This window comes from Scomber japonicus, chromosome 9, assembly GCF_027409825.1.
Source record: "Scomber japonicus isolate fScoJap1 chromosome 9, fScoJap1.pri, whole genome shotgun sequence".
Taxonomy (NCBI): domain Eukaryota; kingdom Metazoa; phylum Chordata; class Actinopteri; order Scombriformes; family Scombridae; genus Scomber; species Scomber japonicus.
In genome coordinates this window covers 20,200,672-20,214,714 of record NC_070586.1, presented here as the reverse complement: position 1 = coordinate 20,214,714, position 14,043 = coordinate 20,200,672, and the positions used below count along the sequence as shown (strand labels likewise).

At 38.6% G+C, this 14,043-nt stretch overlaps 1 protein-coding gene across 1 annotated transcript in view; it reads right to left on the bottom strand.

Annotated features, from left to right (window-relative positions):
* The window catches only part of pdlim5a (PDZ and LIM domain 5a), a 62,283-nt gene that overhangs the window by 13,690 nt on the left and 34,550 nt on the right, over positions 1 to 14,043 (bottom strand). Inside the window, exons 4-7 of the mRNA XM_053324936.1 lie at positions 12,127 to 12,166; positions 11,253 to 11,680; positions 6,042 to 6,228; positions 5,832 to 5,860 (exon numbers count right to left, since the gene is read on the bottom strand). Coding sequence (XP_053180911.1) covers positions 5,832 to 5,860; positions 6,042 to 6,228; positions 11,253 to 11,680; positions 12,127 to 12,166 — 684 coding nt within the window. The remainder of the gene's footprint in view (positions 1 to 5,831; positions 5,861 to 6,041; positions 6,229 to 11,252; positions 11,681 to 12,126; positions 12,167 to 14,043) is intronic.

The window sequence follows — 14,043 nt, the reverse complement described above, 5'->3', positions numbered from 1 at the left end:
CCATCTACTGTATACAGACACCCACTAAGACTCACACGCAGACACGCTTTTCATACTTATGGTTTAAATGTGCACAGTTGTGTCGACTAGCCAATGACGGATCTCTGTGAGATGCTGCCAAGTTGTTTCTCAGTGACCACAGAATGTCATAGTTGGTATGAGCTGTCTCCACAGAGACATATGGATTGTGTCTTCTGGTGTTGGAGTGGTATGAACAAACAGGGCTTTTGCACTGCCATGAATGATATGTACAGTGGACTCAAGGACTTTATTTGGACTGTGGGTTAAAAATAGCTATACTTACAAACAAAATATTTATAATACTAATTTAACAATCTTATGGTAAGAATGAATAAACAACAACAACAATAAAGATGAACAGTATTTTCTATCCTAAAGTCCATAGGTTTGCTAGTGCTATCAAGCAATTAGTTGATGAGTGCTATTATTGGCAACCCGCATGCATCACAGCATGTTGCATACACAGTGAATGAGTCTCAACACAATGTATCACACTATTTGTGAACTACATGATTATATTATGTAGTCACTCTTCTCTGGGCTCTGACCTGAACAAAACTGTATTTAAAAAAATTAAACAAAAATAACAACAATGTGAAGAATGCTTGAATTAAATAGTGATGGTTTCGATTAAAACAGCAGTTCTTAAGCAATTTAGACTATTTTTTAGCTTTACAGCTAATGCTAGTTTTGTCCAGGTCTGCCCTATCTACCTCTTGTTCTTTGGCAGATGCAGTTCACTAATGCAACGATGCTTCTTCTTCCTCAAGCGTAGCGGTGGACCCTGAGTTATCGGAGTGATGAGCAGAGCGTCCAATAATGACTGAGACACTGCCTTCTCAGAAGCCCAGCAGGGTTTGCTCTGATCAGTTGCTCTGACCATTCATCACACATTGGGAAAGACAAAAGGGTTTGACGGGGAATTTAATTAAAAGATGAAAGAAATAAGTTGTTGATGAAGAATACACAGAAAGAGAAAAAATAAAATCCACACACACTACATACTCTATTTACCTTGCCTGAAATGGACTACTGCACTCAGCGTGCATGTTTCGTGTGGGCTGTTTTGGAGCAGCTCTGGGCAAGAACTCCAAAGGACTTAACAGGAGCTCTCCCCTATTTACAAACACACACCCATATACAGTAACAATGGCAGAAGACAGGAACACAAAACAGTTGGTGCTATTAAATGTCTCAACCGAAAATGCAGACGAAATAAACAACAAAAGTTTGGTTGCTTGGCATTAAACCTTGTACCTGACTGGTTTGGTCGATAATACATGATGACAACTATTGACTTGGCCTTGGGAACTGAGAGGACAGAGATTGAACAGATAGTTAAAGCAATTAAATTACCTGTCACTAAAAACTCAAAGACACCAAAATGTATTACAGCTGTATACAGCACCTGTGTTTAGGTGAAAGGTCAAACTGAGCTTGTGATGCATTTAAAGACTCAATAGCAGCTCTGTTTAATTCATGGTCATCATCATACTTTGTCACGCAGTCTCTTGACCCAAACTTTTCTGAGTCTGTGCTTCCCTCTAGTGGTGGCAAAAGAGAACTGCTAGACCATGGCAAAAAATATTTGAAGTTAGATTTTTGACAAAGCCATTTGTGTATCTTTTATGCATATTAGGGTAATACTGTGTGCTTTCATAAAACATCCCTGGTTCAATGTACCTTTTAGAGGTGCACAGTTGAAAGCTTGGTGGTTCTGTAAAGGCGCCATCTGAAGCAGCTTGTCTTTGGACAGGTACAAAATCAGATCTCTCTGGTGATTGGTTTTGAACTAGTGAAGAGTTGCTACAAGCTGAAGAATAAAGTCCTACTGTTTGAGCTGGTAATACACTAAAAACAGGTGAATAGGATGCTAGAGTCTGAGTACAAACAGGACTTGGCCCAAGAAAAGACTGGGGCATGTCTTTAAAGGATGGTAATTGGCTTTGGCTAGTGTAGTTAAAAGGTACCAGCAATGGAGCTAATGGATAGTTCATACTAGATGAACATGTTGGGTGCAGGTGATGAAACATGTCAACAGAACTTGAGTACGATATTGGCATGGCAACTACATGAAGGTGTGTTGTAGATGGCACATTGTTCTCTTGATTTTGGGCTTTTAAGATGCTGCCAGGATTGGAAATGAGGACATGGTCGGGTATTGTAGCATCCTCCTCTGGCCGTTGCTGACTGGCAGAAGACAGTGCTGTCTGTGGCTGTAGTTGATCAAAGTAAAGAGATGTTGGTGTGGCCTCAGCAATATTCATTCCACTGAAGGTTGTGCATAAAACCCCAGCTTGGTCAGATGATTGATGTACTGGAGATCTGTCACTGGCAGATAACAGATAGCAGAGTATAATACTATTGGGTTGGTATGTTTTAAAAGAACACTTTAAATAGAAATTGTGCAGATAGAATGGAAAGAGTATTTTAGTGTAATTAGCGTGAAAGTGAAAGTCTGAAAAACAGGCACCTATGTGAAATAAGTGATAAAGCTAGTGATATCCAGGTACATCAAATTAAACTATAGGGATTACATTTTCAGTCTGTAGATTATTATTGTAGAGTGTTTTTTTCACAAGACAAGTGACACAAGTGGTCAGTTAGGTCATGTAACTTGATGAAAGGCCTTTATATGACTGTTTTGTGATTACTGTGTTGAGGGACAATACAAGGTGAAAAGGTGATGTCAAAAGTTCAGTTAGTTCATGATTTATACCTGACCTCCCCACTGTCTGTCTCAGATTCAGTGAGGCATCTTGTGGAGGAGAGAGTGCAGGAACCAAAGAAGTAGGGGAGGTAGGAAGAAAGGATAGTGAGTAAAGAAAGGAGGGATACCAGAAGCAGAAAAGGAGACAAGAAAAAAATGCAATCACTTTATTAGCTACAATAGAGAATAATAGTTTTTCAAACTCAAAACACAGAGGAGAGAGATTTCAGCCACTAGATTTCCATCTGTTTTCAAAAGGTAACACTATTTCAATCTATATATCAAAGTTAGCATAATCAGCAGTAAGTAAACATAGGGATGACATATTGTAAATTTAGGCACTAGAGAAATATTTTACATTGCAAGGGCCTTAACATTTTTGCATTAAAAACCATATATAGCGTTTATACAGTTACTTTGCACACCATCAAACCTCAACAACCTGCTCACTGAAAAGAACCATCCTAACTTGCAAAATCCTTGTACCATACAAAATGTCTCAAAGCACCACCCTGGATTTTTACATCCCAGCAGCATAGCATGTGGTTTGCATACGCATAAGTGCTTGACAGGTTGTAATCTCTTCTTATGATTTAAACACCAGCCATTGTTTGTAACATACAGGCCAAATTAGTGCCAAAGTTAATAGATACAACAGATGTAAACAAGCCATTAAAGCTTTTAAATCGATAACATACAGTCAAGTTCCTGTATTTAGATGTGCAGTGTACTGTCAGGTAGACTGATGTTGGATTTGCCACTTAAATAATCACTAAATTAGAGCCCTTCTTCCAACACACACACACACACGCACACACATACACACACCAACTTCATATCACATGTACATTTTAGTGGTACAGAAGGCAACAAGGGTGAAACACCAGCCTATTAAAGAAGTGTATATGTAAATAGCGGGAATAACAATCTTTTTTATGTGTTGCTTTCTCAGTAGATGTACGTAGACTTCCAGAATGCATGGTGCATGGTGTGTCTAGCCATAAATCAGGAATTCTGTGTATCATCACCATGTTTCAAAATGAATGTGAACTGAATGATTCATAACGTTTTGTCTGCAAATCTCTCAACAGGCTGCTTCAGGCTGTTTGTCTTTTCTCATTACTGTGGGAACAGGTTTTTTTCATTGTTTTTATCACAGCCAGCACTGACATACAGCACATATGTACTACATACTACACATCAGTATAATCAGTAAAATGTACTGCAGTCAAGACTACATGTATTGTTGTGAGTACTGAGAAAGGCATTGATGTGGATTGACATTGGCATATGTGACAACTAGATTAGATCCCTTAAGATTTCTTGTTTCTCATCTTTGTTACATCGGAAAATGATGTCACACAGCCACACAAGGAAAATGTATTTACTGTAGAGTTTATCAACATAATAATCATATTTCATGTTTTGATGTTAATTAATATGAAAATACTTCCATGTTTATGAAATCAGTGACAGATTTCAAGTGTTCACAGAGAGTAGAATGCACTGTAATCAAACTCAAAATTAATGTACGATGAAGTCAAAGTGGACACTGATAAAAGGATGCAGGGGAATTCATTTTTCCACTTCAGTGGAGTGAGCTCAGCACGTATCCAACACTTAATTAAAGGTCTGAATGAGGCGTATGCAGTGCACATATAAAATAATAATTAAGGACAAGCACACACACACACACACACACACACACACACACACACACACACACACACAAACTCCAACAGTTCTTTTGCAAGCTCTCATGTCAGTAGTTTTTTCTTTACGTTCCCTTTTCCCATCAGTCTTCAAGCTTTTAACACTTCTACAGTCCAAATCATAAATGACCACCTACAACAGTCCAATTGATATAGTGTGTGCACATACACAGTTAGATAGACAATCACACAAACAGGCACACACACATACACACAGTCTACTGGACATTGAGGGTGCGAGCAGACACTCCATGATGCCAATCTCGCAGCTCGTTGTACTTAGGGCCAATCACCAACCGAGTGGTCTTGTTCATTCTGCCATCCAGGACACACGAGTAAGAAGAGGGAAGAAGAAAAGAAAAACAGACCAAAAGGGAGAGGAAAAGAAGGATTTAGGAGAAGTTGTTGCCCTGCAAACTGTGGTGAGACACACTATATGCCATGCCACACGGAAAATTGGATGATACAGTAAGAGCTATTACCACACACGAAAAGCTGATGACACACAAGAAATATTTAGATGCAGTGACGATGGCTCAAATGGGGCTGAAGGACTATACGGTAATCTGCACTCTAATCATTTCCTGTGTCAAAAGAGTCTGTATTTATTTATGTCAAAATACTACCCATGAATCATGGTCAATATGGCCTGGAATGATGATTTCACTCATGAAGTCACACATCAACAGCCACAGTCAGTGGGACTGTCTGCAAGTTAACACAAGTGATCACAAACACATGGTGATCACATGTATCGCCACAAGCCAGCAAGAGAGATGGACAGCCAATGGATCACATCACACTGAAAACAAGACCACAGTCCAGCCATGATGTGTCACCAACACAATCACAGGTTATACAACATGCAGCACTGCAACAACCAAATGCACAATATCCAGACATTGACTGGTAAGCAGAGGCGGAAACACTTTCTTTTGTTGACATAACAGTGTTTAAAATTAACATTCAATCTGAGAGCAAATTAATCAGAAGTGCTTTCTTAACTTTTAGAGCTGCTAAGAATGGACATACTGTCCAGTACAGAGGCCTGGCTTTGACATTATGACTTAAATGTGACCTTTACTCTACTGTCTAGACAGGAAGAACCCACGCAGCATCAATACAACTCTTCCCTGACACAGCAATAAAGATCATATCCGTGCCAGAGAGATTTAAAATGAGATTTCTGTTGCTGCATAAGTGCAGCATTTATATGTTAGAGGCACCCAATCAAAATGGTTAAAAGAACTAACAGTATGAAAATCAATTAGAAAAATACATGCATTTGCTGGAATATGTATTTCAATTCCACAAAATGCAATTTTCCAGACAACAAGTGATTGATGATAGGATATTAAGGTTTATCACAACCATTGTCAAGCACTTACTTTGTCTTCTTGGCTGTGTCAGATTCCTCCTCTTGAGCTACTGCACATGGGGCAGAACAGAAATATTAATGAGTGTTTTTGAGAACACCATTAGCTATAATTTTTAGAATTTGAACTTTTGATTTAGACGGAAATGGTTCCATATCAGCATGACAGTTCAGGTATGTGTGTATGCCATATGTATTGAACAACTAACAGTGCAGTAACAACAACCTGTGACATACCATTCTCGGTACCAGTGATCTGGGCCAGAATCTTGAAGGATCTGGACTGAGTGGTCCCGGTGCGGGGGCGCCAGTCCTCTGTGTCCTCCATTATGCGTTTCCTGCTGGCATCAGCATGGGTGGGCACATGGTAAAAATGAATGTCTGTGTCCACAACATGTTTCCTGGGAGTTCTGAGGAAGGGCAGAATAGAACAGAATAGATGATATTAGCAAATTTTCTATTCATTTTACATTTCTCTGTCATGTTATATAACCATAAAGGTATTATAAGCTGCTTGAAGGGAACCTTTAGTATTTTTCAATCTGAACCACATTTTTTCATTTTTTTTATTTTTATGTCTCACTGGCTGAACATTTAACTGATTTCAACAACAACTCAACTCTCGCAAGAGTTTAAAACAAGACTTCTCTTTGAGCAAGTCTCGGTAGAATTATGTTTGATTTCTCTGTATGGTCTTTTCTACTATGTGTCAGACACATATAATAACAATTTGTTAGCCTGTCAGTGGCAAAATAAGCACTTTTATTGGATGTACATTGATGGGCGTTAACCCTGTCAGATTACATTATCGCCTGATTTGCGGCTGCAAGTTGCAATGCTCTCAATACTGGACCAATTTAAAAAAATGATTGTCCCCATTAGTCACTTAGACACAAAAAGATGGGAATAGGGTCCAGGTTGAAAAATAAGTTAAATTCTGCAGGAACCTATAAAACGTTTTATAATCTTCGACCTTCTATTGTAATTATATCAGCATGACATGAGGGAAAGACATGTTTTAGATTTTTTAGGAGGTTACTTTCAATGGTGTTTTAAATAGATTAAATACATTTGTTAACAAACAATAAGTCAGTTTAACTGTTGTTGTTTATATTACAGGTTGCATGAGGTGGGATGAGGCAGACATCACAACACACAACTACAATATGTTCCTATCAGACAAGAAAAATCATACCACACTTTGTTAAATATGTTTACTGTCTAGTTTGAACAAGCCTGATACCTTGGTGGTTGGGGTTTTCTTGAAAAGCAGTGACAGAGAAAAACAGGAAAATGAAATAAACAGAAATATACTAAATAAAGGCAGAGAAAAATACAACAAACGCATACATAACAGTCAAATACACAAAACAGAATTACGTGAAAAGACTTACTTCAAGATACTATGAGGTCCACTAGGGGGAAGGTAAAGTAGAAGAGGTCAATCAAGAAATAGAGTATTGAGAATGAATTAAACAATTAAGAATGAATCAGAGTGAATGTTAACAAGTGAAGAAAATAGAAAAACATGACTTTATGAACCACAACTGCCAGTGCATGCATGCAGTGCATAACACAGAGACAAATATCCATGGAGACATCTGTTAGCATCAAGATGAGGAAAGGTGAACATGTAAACTAAGTCAGTTCTATATTCAGCCACATGGTGGTGCTGCATAACTGTCTAGTATTCAACTGTCATTATTAAGACAGTTGGGAGAGTATTTATATTTATTCAACTGGTATTGAAAAACATTGTTGGTGAGTTTGCAGAAAAATTTAAATTATAATTACCAAACGTGTTTATGTGAATGGGTGTGTGGGTGTGTATGTGTATGTATGTCTGTGAGTGGGTGTGTCTGTGTATGTATGTCTGCATGCACGCATGTGTGTGTGTATCCTTCAGTCTTCCTTGGCAACAGGGTGCTGACAGGCCCCTTACTAATTGGCTGTCAATAAATCAACTCCCAGGACACATACACACACATCCATACATAGGGGCACTGAAGACTTCTTTGGCACTGCTGTCAATAAATCACCTATAAATACATACACCCACCACACTCACCTAGCACACTGAATAGACTGATTTATGGGTGTCTCTCAACACATTCTTGTCATAACAGCAGCTGTGTTGGTGTGGGAATGTTGACAGCTCAATGTGAGCTTACAGTTATACTGGAAGTGTCTGACAGTATAGCCTGTGTCTTTGAGTGTGTGTGTGTGTGTGTGTGTGTGTGTGTGTGTGTGTGTGTGTGTGTGTGTGTGTGTGTGTGTGTGTGTGTATGTGTGTGTGTGTGTGTGTGTGTGTGTGTGTGTGTGTGTGTTTGTGTGTGTGTGTGTGTGTGTGACATTCTGTCAGTATCCAAATTTGTGATTTACAGTTGAGGTAGAAATATATTGCAGCATTGGCATATTGTATCACATACAAACAGTTTGATCTTTTTTTTTCAGTTTAATTAGCTGAATGCATGCATGGAGTTTTGCATAATATACGCATGAACTTAGGAAAATTAAATTATAAAATGTCATCAAGAATAATGCTCTACAGTAAACTAATAAGCAAATGCATGCGGATGTCACAATACAGTTGGCACACATAGGCAGAAAGAGAGGTGGAAGGTTCAAAAAGATGGGATGCAGTCAGAACCTGACATGCTTCAGAGACTAACTTTGTGACTTGAGCTGCTGAAGTCTGCAAGGTAGAGAAACACAGTTTGAAAGGAGCAGGGAAAAACAGAGAAAACTGACATACACATGTCCAAATTTTTGCCATTTTACAGTAGTACTATTCAAAACTGTAAAGCAAAAATTCCCTCTGAAACGAAGCACACCACACAGGTCATTTACAGCACGAAAACAGCATGCAAGGTTGGGCACACATGCTGCCTTATAATGTCCATAAAAGAAAAAAAAAGAAAAAAACAAACAGATACTAGAAGGAAAACAATGCTGCTATTTCTGTGTGAGGATAAATTGTTAATTTGAGTAATTTTCAAATATTTAATGAAAAGTACTTTCTCAAAAGGAATCGTTATATTATTACAGTGTGCAGTCCATAATTCATTATAGACTACACAACATATACCTGCAACTGTATATTGATTATCAGTTACAGTGAACCTGTATGTTGATCTCTACTGTTGACAACTATACAATTTAAAATACATATATATTCACTTGATAATGCACATATACTCAAAATGAATGAGCCAAAAGTAATAGATCATGTCAAGCTAACAGGCTGTCATCTTATTGTCTAATCTGGTCCTCAGTCTGCTGACTAGTATAACATGACTTTGCCAGCACAATCTATCGCAAAGTCAATAAAAAGGTACCACTCCTAAAGTAACTGTCTATAAACTCAGACTAACATTCACAAGGAAATGTCCGTGTGGAGGAAGAAAGTAAAGAAGTAAAAACTATACAAATACAGACAAGTATGTAACAATACATCCTGCTTCAATAAAGTCTTGTATGCTACTAAATGTAATATGTGATGCTTGGAGAAAGCTATGTACCCAACTGAATTGCAGCTAGTGTGCTTATGAGTGTGTGCATGATTGTATGGTGAAAGATTATATTGTGCAGATCACTGATGTCTGCTGAGTCTCAAAGAAAGAGAAACTAGTGGTCCTTTTGTCAGTGTATTGCTCAGAGAAAAGAGCACAGAGAACATGAACTTGAAATAAATGTATAGATTGTGAGTAAGAAAAGGAGCACATTCAGTACATTTGGCTGAATGAGTGAATGAAAAAATGTTTGGTGAACGTGTGTTAGTCTGTGAGGAGAGAGAGAGTATGTGTAAAGCTACATGGATTTAGGATTGAAATCCATACCGACTGACTCATTTGCTACTAGAGCAAAGAGAATGCCACACAGCTTCAGTTACCAACACAGACTATATATACTCAGTTTAGTCATAGCATCATAGCATAGTTATACTCACTATGCCTCTGAACTGAGAAGAGTTGGGGTTAAGACAAAAAAAGAGAGGAGGGGTAGATGGTAGATGATGGCAGGTATTATGTTGAGAAAGATAGGAGTGGATAGCTTGGGTGTGAGGCATGACAGCGGAAAAATGAAACATAATGAATTAACACATACTGTGTGTATTGACAGAAAAAGGAGGAAGAAACAGACAGAGAAGGCAAACATAGTAGGTAAGGATGAGTTTCGACTCTATAACGGTTCTCTTCAAATATTATTGACATGTTAATACTAATGACTCCTGTTGAACTTCCACTTATAATACAGTGGAGAGGTCCACTTTCACTAACAGTAGTGGAACAAAGATGTGTTTTTACAGAATAATATCAATAATTCATGGAACATGAGAGGAAAGAGACAAGAAAGCACTTAAAGCTTAACTATTTTACTTTCTCCTTGTGACATATATATAGTGATTTCTAATTCTATGTCCATTTCTAAACCATATGTTTATGTTATTTATACATTAAATACATTATTCTAGCAGGGCAAAATAATGTTTAAAAATTTGTGTTTGTTAGATTATTTCTTTGTTCTAACACTGCTTCTTGGCAATGCATCTAAATTAACTGTTGGAAACCCTGTTTATTTCCCTTTTAAATGGTGCCACATTTGTAAGGAACATGCATTTGTGGGATGAGGAGCAGAGCTGAGCATGTGGGTTGCGCCCATGAAAAATTTGGCAAATCTTCTCTGCCAATGCCAAATAGCTTATTTTGCTGTTGCTATTGACTCTTGTTTTGTGCTTCTAGTACCCCTACCCCTAGACGCTACCAATCAGGTACCAATCAGGCACCTGTGAGCAGGTCAGTTGGTGTCTGCTCCAAGAATAAGCATGCCACGTTTGACTGATCTGATAGGGCCCGTGCGATAGGGCAACTTCAAGCTGGTGTTCCACAAAACCAAGTTGCGGCATATGTTTATTTTACATCACAAGATGAAATATCTCTTTGACAGAATATCCCTTCCAGAGTTCCTACAATAAGCAAATGATGCCATAATGAACATATCAGTCTTTCCAGACTTTTCTTAATGGCATGTTTCCTAAGCTGAGACAGTCATGTTTTTAAAACTACAATAAACAACAGTAGCAAACAGAGGCATCCTAATTGGCCTTTTCCTGCAAACTCCATCATGTATCTCATTACTGTGTGCGCAGTACAGTAAAGAATTCCTATGTTGTTGTTGTTTGTTTGTTTTTCTTCTATAGATGAACTTTGAAAATCATTGCCAAAATTTTAAGATGGATTGATGCCATCTTACAAATGGTGTGGCTACTGCACCCTTTTTTGTCATTCTTGTATGAATCTGTGATTATCAACAGACAGCCAACAGGCACATCAAGAAGCTCCCATTTCACCCCTTGAACAGAACCAAGACAAAGGAATGTCGGAGACAGTGAAAGAATTGATTTATTTGATTGGATAGCGAGACCACCACTCACCCATTAAACTGCATTGGCAAGGCTCCACCTTGATTGTCCAATAGGCCCCGCCTCTGCCCCATGGCCACCTCACACGCATTCTCAGAGGAGTAGAGGTTGATTGGTGTGTTATACACTGTTGGCTGAGGCGGAACGAGGACAGGGGGGGAGGAGGAGGAGGAGGAAGAGGATGGGTAAGAGACAGGAGGTGGAGGTGGAGGAGGACTGGTGTAGGAGGAGGCAGGGGTGAAGGCAGAGGATGGGGATGGAATGAAGGCAGCAAAAGGGGACTGTGAAGGAGGGTATTCACTCTCTGATCCGCAGCCCCCATAAGGTCTGGGGGCCCTGTTGTGAGGGACAGTGGAAGGGCTGGAGGAGTGAGGTTGGGGGTAGGGTGGAGGAGGAGGATGGGTGATGGCCACTGGTTTTATGATGTCTGATCTGTCAACCTACCAGTGTGAGGGAAGAACATGCAAATATACACAAAAAACACATCACAGCACAGCACACACTATACTGATGCCTCTCACTTGTATAATTTATGGGTTCAAAATCGGTTTTGTCCTATAGGTTCCAAATGCAAGCAATAGTTTGTCCATATATCAAAGTTTGATCAATCAGTTTCATTAATTTAAATGTGTTCTGGGTATAGAGAGGCGTCAGTATGATTAACTGACATTTACTATAAAAATATGAAAATAGTTCTCATGCAACAAAAATGTATGCATGGCATCGTTTCAGAAGGATGTAGTCACTCAAGAAAAATAATCAAAGCACTTATAGCATGGAAGTCTATGGCAACTAAAATATAATTATTGTGTCAAAAAATAAACAGAATGCCCACAAATGTAAAAAAGAAAACAATTCTGTTATTTCAGTGACTCTGGTACTTTACCTTTGGTGCCACAGGAGGAGGTTTGGAAACACTGGAGGCCCTGAAAAGTAGTGGGAGACAGAGGCCATTATTTAAAATTGTACAACCCAAAAAATTCATTTTCATTTGAAAAATGTCTGTTTTGGATATCTGTACATTCAATTGTATTATAGGTATAAATTTCTGTCAGCCAACACCATGTGCGTAAATAGCAAAAGCTTTTAAAAAATGTCCTGTTATTTATGGAGCCATTCACAGCTGCTAAGACTATATTGTAAATTTTCAGATCTTATTGGAGTTTACAGAAAATGTGGCTATGGTTAATTACGACTAAACCTGAGCCCTCAGAGACCAACATGGAGAGGTTTCTGTCTCTGTGTCTGCGTGTCAGACAATGAAACATGAGTTGCTGGGGCTGAAAAGTGGGGTCTCTCTTAATACTTTTGAAGGCAGCTGTTTTTAGTCCATAAAGGCTTATATCAATCTGATACTCTTGGGTTTTGATACGCTTGATGCCCTTTTGGAGCAATGTGCTCCCCTAAAGGTCATCTGTGGAACATTACTGTAAACACACTGTTAAATTTACTCAGAAGTCACCTCAGCTGGACACTTCATCGTAATATTAATTTTACTGGGATCATTTCATCTGTCTTCACACTGATACATTTGGTTCTTGGTTGACCTGCCTGGCTTACAATGATATTTCTGGACGTAAAAGTAAACTGGATCAGGTTTTAATTAATTTACAGTTAAGGATTAGTGGATTTGTTTGTTATTTAGTTAAAATATTTTAAAAGTACAGTTATACACATGGAACATATTAATGTATTTTAAATGGTTGTTCATTGCATCACAACTTCAGTGAAAAATATGTAAATCAAAGGTTATGTAAACTTTGCAGTAACTTAAGACATATGAATGTCAGCAGCCCTGCATTCCTATCAGAACAGCCCTTCTAGAAACTTCCTCAGGGACGTTCATGTCCTTCACCTCTGTAAATTTGAACAGACAGCCTTGCAGTAGCTAGAAACACATCAGTCTGCAGACACAGCTACTCATATGCCTTGCTTCCTGCTGTCTGACACTTGTGCCCCACTAGCTATATCGTGCCAACAGTGCCCTGATATAGCTGTTGTGTTCATTCCTCATCAGTTGAGGGAGTCTTAGATGATATTAACACCAGAAGCAAAAGGACATCGTACCATAAAATAACTTAATTATTCCCTTGAACGGGCACAGGAGCAGTTCTGGGAAACAGCCTCAATCCTATTTTGAGCAGTCACACGACAACTTTCATCATAACTGAGGCTTTTGGCTTTAATCTTTTGAGAGAATGTGCTTGTTGGACTTCCCATATCCAACTAAGAGGGCAAGCAAAGTTCAAAGAAGAATGGAGAGGAGAGTAGGAGAATGATGAATACATCTTAGCTAAATCTGCTCTAAAGTGAACCTCCTAGTGTGTGTACTGTACCCAACAAGCTTTACCAATCAAATACTAGGCGTTATTGTTAGAACCCTGATTGTGGTTATGGATTGAAAATCATAGTATAAAGGGGAGAAATTGGCCAGTAGCCTACTGGACATCCACATCTACATCCAAGATTTGCACTTTTGTTGCATCACGTTTCCCATCTCACTCTCCATACATTTCCTGTCATCTCTCAACCATTGCTACTTAATAAGGCATACAATGCCTAAAGAATGCATATAAAAAATAAGGTGGAATTTGTAGGCTGCCTTTACAGTAAGTCTGTACTGAACTAAGTATGTGTTTTAAATATGTCACTGTCATTTCCCTGTGTTGTAGCCCATAATACACAACAGGTATAAGGGGAAACCCCAACATGGAAATGTGTTGGGGTCATTTGGTAAGGGTTAGGATTACGGTCTTTTGAATCTTTATCTCCAGGTCTAGCCAGAGCCTATGTTACTTACAAC